Source organism: Bombyx mori, chromosome 12 (assembly GCF_030269925.1).
Source record: "Bombyx mori chromosome 12, ASM3026992v2".
Taxonomy (NCBI): domain Eukaryota; kingdom Metazoa; phylum Arthropoda; class Insecta; order Lepidoptera; family Bombycidae; genus Bombyx; species Bombyx mori.
Genome location: NC_085118.1, coordinates 11,346,638 through 11,350,809, shown reverse-complemented (window position 1 = coordinate 11,350,809; position 4,172 = coordinate 11,346,638). Strand labels below are relative to the sequence as shown.

The window sequence follows — 4,172 nt, the reverse complement described above, 5'->3', positions numbered from 1 at the left end:
TTGGATTTTTAAGCTTCTAATCAAAACTAAAGAGGTCATCTATTGCGCATACTTCAAATGGTTGTAGGGTGTTTGCCTAGAATATGATCGCCCAATAATATATCCGACCGCCGGTATCATAAAAGACAACTAAGCAATTCAGCGGAGAATGGGCAGTAGTGTTCTCCGAGTATGAAACTAATGTCGCGAAAGGGCCCGTGCCGTGCGGACGTGAGTATTGTTAGTTCGGACGCGCTTCAAGCATTGAAAATGGGAAACCAACGATGGAGTACAGAAAAAAATATAGATCTTATTGATGAATATCAGCGACAAGGGTGTCTCTGGGACCCGAAACACCTACAGTAAAAAATCAAAATTATCTTCACTCATTCGAAAATAGTTTTTATAACTCTCAGGATCTTCATCTGCTAATTCAGAGACTAACTTCATTGCATCTGCTAATTCAGAGACTAACTTCATTGCATCTGCTAATTCAGAGACTAACTTCATTGCATCTGCTAATTCAGAGACTAACTTCATTGCACCTAAATGCCTTCTTGTTGACCATCCTCGAATCTACCAACGTCTTTTTTTTCTTGATAGTATTTTTTAAGTTTATAGGTATATAAGCATTTCTTTAGCTACATTGAATATAGCAAATTATAGCTTTGCTGCTGAAGGCGCCATGGTTACTGCGATACTGTGGATTTCGCGACACTAATTTTTTAACGAAATTACTTTCGCATATATCGAACCTACTTTCGTGAAACTGAGTTCAACATGCATGACACTAATTTCGTAATGTAAATTCCGCATTGGCGAATTTACATTACGAAATTAGTGGCATGAAATTAATTTCGTGACATTAGTTTTACCAACAGTTTCACGTGTAATTTAATACTTTCGTAATGCATGCATTCATTTCATGTATGCAAATTAGTTTCGTGCCCCGCGCGATTTTTTGGTGAAATTAGTGTCATGAACTAATTTCATAGTGTAGACGCGACGTGAAACTAATGTCGCGAAAGCGCTTGCGCTGTACGGACGTGTGTATTGTTAGTTCGGACGCGCTTCAAGTGTTGAAAATGGCAAACCAACGATGGAGTACAGAAAAAAATATACAATTCATTAATGAATATCATCGACAAGAGTGTCTCTGGGACCCGAAACACCTACAATATAAAAATAGGGATGCCCGAGATGCGGCCTACAAAATAATTATGGAAGCCATGGAGATGCAATGTGTCAAAGAAGTTGTTGGTAAAATACGATCACTTCGAAATACTTACAACAATGAGTTGTTAAAGGCAAAAAAATCTAATACTACGGGTATGGCAACCAATGATCTGTATATTTCTAAAATTCCTTGGCTGTGTCATTTGGATTTCTTGAAAAATATTGACAGTTACACGAGAGAAAATACAGAAAATATGGTAAGTATACTTTATTCTACAATATTACAATGGATGTTTCGCTTTTGCCTCCATGCATTTAAAAAAGCATTCTCTCTTGCCATTCTACACGACCATGTCCAATAAAGTAGTATAACCTTGTCTTATGAGGGTTACATTTCTATAATGATTTCTACCCAGATTACGGAGTGTGGAAAAAGCTCCTTGGGTTACCTTCCGCCATGAACCTTCCACTAATTCTCTCGTCTCTGGATTTTCTTCATCAATCCCGGAATCTATGTAAGTCGATGAAATAGTTTTCAGCCAATTATGCAAGACACAACATGTCTTTATTATTTTGTCCACAGTTTCTGGCAATACCGGGATAGGCTTCTCGAATATCCGAAACTTACTAACTAAGACACCAAAAGTATTTTCTATAGTCCTTCGAGCTCTGCTTAATCTGTAGTTGAAAATTTTTTGCTTGTTTGATAAGTCTAATCGACGACTATATGGTGTCATAAGATATTCGGTTAGGGGGAAAGCATGATCTCCCAACAAAACCATTCCTTCAGGAGCATTCAAGGAGCGTTCCTCCAACATTGTTTTTAAATTTGATCTAGCAAAAAATCCCCCATCAGAAGCACGACCATAATGACCCACGTTAATGTATCTAAATTTTAAATTACTGTCACAGACTGCTAGAAGGACTATACTGAAAGTTCTCTTGTAATTATAGTAATCAGTTCTTGAACGCGCTGGACAACGTATTTGGACATGTTTGTCATCTATAGCGCCACCACAGAACGGAAAATTACATTTGTCACTAAAACCATAAACTATCTCGCTCCAAGTTTCTTCTGTGTTTGCCATCTGTAAAGAAAAAAAGTTCATTAAAAATATAATTAATTGTTTCATGCACCAAATACCCAGGCAGCTTCTACTTCAGAATCTGAGAGGCAAGATTTTACCGTACCATCCATACCTACAAAAAATAAAAGAAAAATAAAAGATCCTCTATTGCAGGCAGTAGACGCATTAGAAAAAGTTTCAACGCAGCACTTTTTAAATGATGAATTTGATCTTTTTGGACAAACTATAGCTGAACAGCTACGGCAACTTCCTTTAGAAATTGCTCTGAAAACAGAGGAAATGATTTTATCAACAGTCCGAAAGCAACGAATCAAATTAGCAAAACAACAGACATCAACTCAATAAGTTCGCCTTCCAACTTTATCCTCGGAATCCAATACCTTTGCTTCTACCAGTGGTAAAAGTGGTGTAGTAACAGACAATGAGTATCCTTATGATGAGGACTACGATGTACTCGCACGGGCTGTAGCAAGCATTCATGATACATCTATGTCGAAGTCCAAATAGAGTTATGATCAATATTAATTTTTAAATATCCTAAGTTGTTGATTGTTTGTAGCTACTTCCAAATAAAAAATAAAAATTATTTGCTTACCTCAATTAAGTTTTTTAATTCTTGGTAGACTGCATTCAAGATCTCAGGCACAAATTTCGATATACTACAAGATGATACCTTGAATTCGTATGATAAAGACTTAAAACTATTTCCAGATGCTAACAAGCGCAGCGTAATTTGAAGTTTAAGTTTTGCTGGTAACGCTTCTCGACATATCGTATCTTGTTTAGATATTTTGTTGGACACTCTTGTCAGTAAAAAATTAAAATTATCTTCACTCATTCTAAAATAGTTTTTATAGCTCTCAGGATCTTCATCTGCTAATTCAGAGACTAACTTAATTGCACCTAAATACTTTCTTGTTAACCATCCTCGAATCCACCAACGTCTTTTTTGGAGTTTACTCCTTAAGAATCGATTTACATATATAGGCCCGGGGTATGAAAATTATGGGGACCAAAATCGTACTAGAGAGTATAGCATGTCACACGAAATGCGTTATGCGCCTGATTGGCTCCTGATTGGCGCGCGCACGCATCACCATTGCCAGGTGATGCGTGCGCGCGCCAATCAGGAGCCAACGCGCGGCCGCGTTATCGCAGGTGACGCCGGGCTGCTGCGCCGGCAGTCCGCCACAAAGCCTCGTACTGATCGCGCGTTTCTCTCATTATTGTATTTTCATATATTTGTTAGTCGTTTGTTTTGTGTCTCGTTAATTTGTTAATAATCTGTAGTGTATCGTGTTGTCGTAATATAGAACTATTTCTCGTATTGTTTCGTTTAATTTACCGACATCGTTTTGCTTGTGGCCGGACGCCGTTCGGGTTCGATTCCTGAACGTATCAACTGTTAGTGGGTTGATACCCGAATATAACCCGCTACAAATCATTTATTAATAAAGCTTATTAAATATAAACAATTCCTTCTATCAGTGAATGGACAACTTATATATTAATTGTAAAAGTGAATTATATAGACTTACTTAATTACCGCATCCACGTGTTCCGCAACTCCCGGATCATTCTCACTAGAATACGTAACTTCCATATTTTACTGTATTCAACTGACACAAATTTATATTTATATCCAGTAAACTCCAGTCGTGCGTCGGAGCGGACACACACACTTTTTTTTTTCTTGATTGTCTTTTTTAAGTTTATATATAAGCATTTCTTTAGCTACATTGAATATAGCAAAATATAGATTTGATGCTGACGGCGCCATGGTTATTGCGATACTGTGGATTTCGCGACACCAATTTTTTTTACGAAAGTACTTTCGCATATGTATATCGAAACTACTTTCGTGCAACTGAGTTCAACATGCATGACACTAATTTCGTAATGTAAACTCCGCATAAACAGACGTTTACT

At 37.2% G+C, this 4,172-nt stretch overlaps 1 protein-coding gene across 1 annotated transcript; it reads left to right on the top strand.

The window, feature by feature from the left end:
- The first annotated feature begins 828 nt into the window (after nt 1–828).
- LOC101736971 (uncharacterized) lies at nt 829–2,843 on the top strand. The gene is made up of 2 exons (XM_038014645.2): nt 829–1,412; nt 2,397–2,843. Exons 1-2 carry the CDS (start codon nt 996–998, stop codon nt 2,586–2,588), a joined length of 609 nt encoding a protein of 202 aa, XP_037870573.2. The 5' UTR covers nt 829–995; the 3' UTR covers nt 2,589–2,843.
- The last annotated feature ends 1,329 nt before the right edge of the window (nt 2,844–4,172 follow it).

Coding starts and splice junctions, on each gene's coding strand:
- LOC101736971 (XM_038014645.2), top strand. CDS start 996: ATGTCGCGAAAGCGCTTGCGCTGTACGGACGTGTGTATTGTTAGTTCG. Junction 1,413..2,396: donor GAGAAAATACAGAAAATATG/GTAAGTATACTT, acceptor CCTCTATTGCAG/GCAGTAGACGCATTAGAAAA.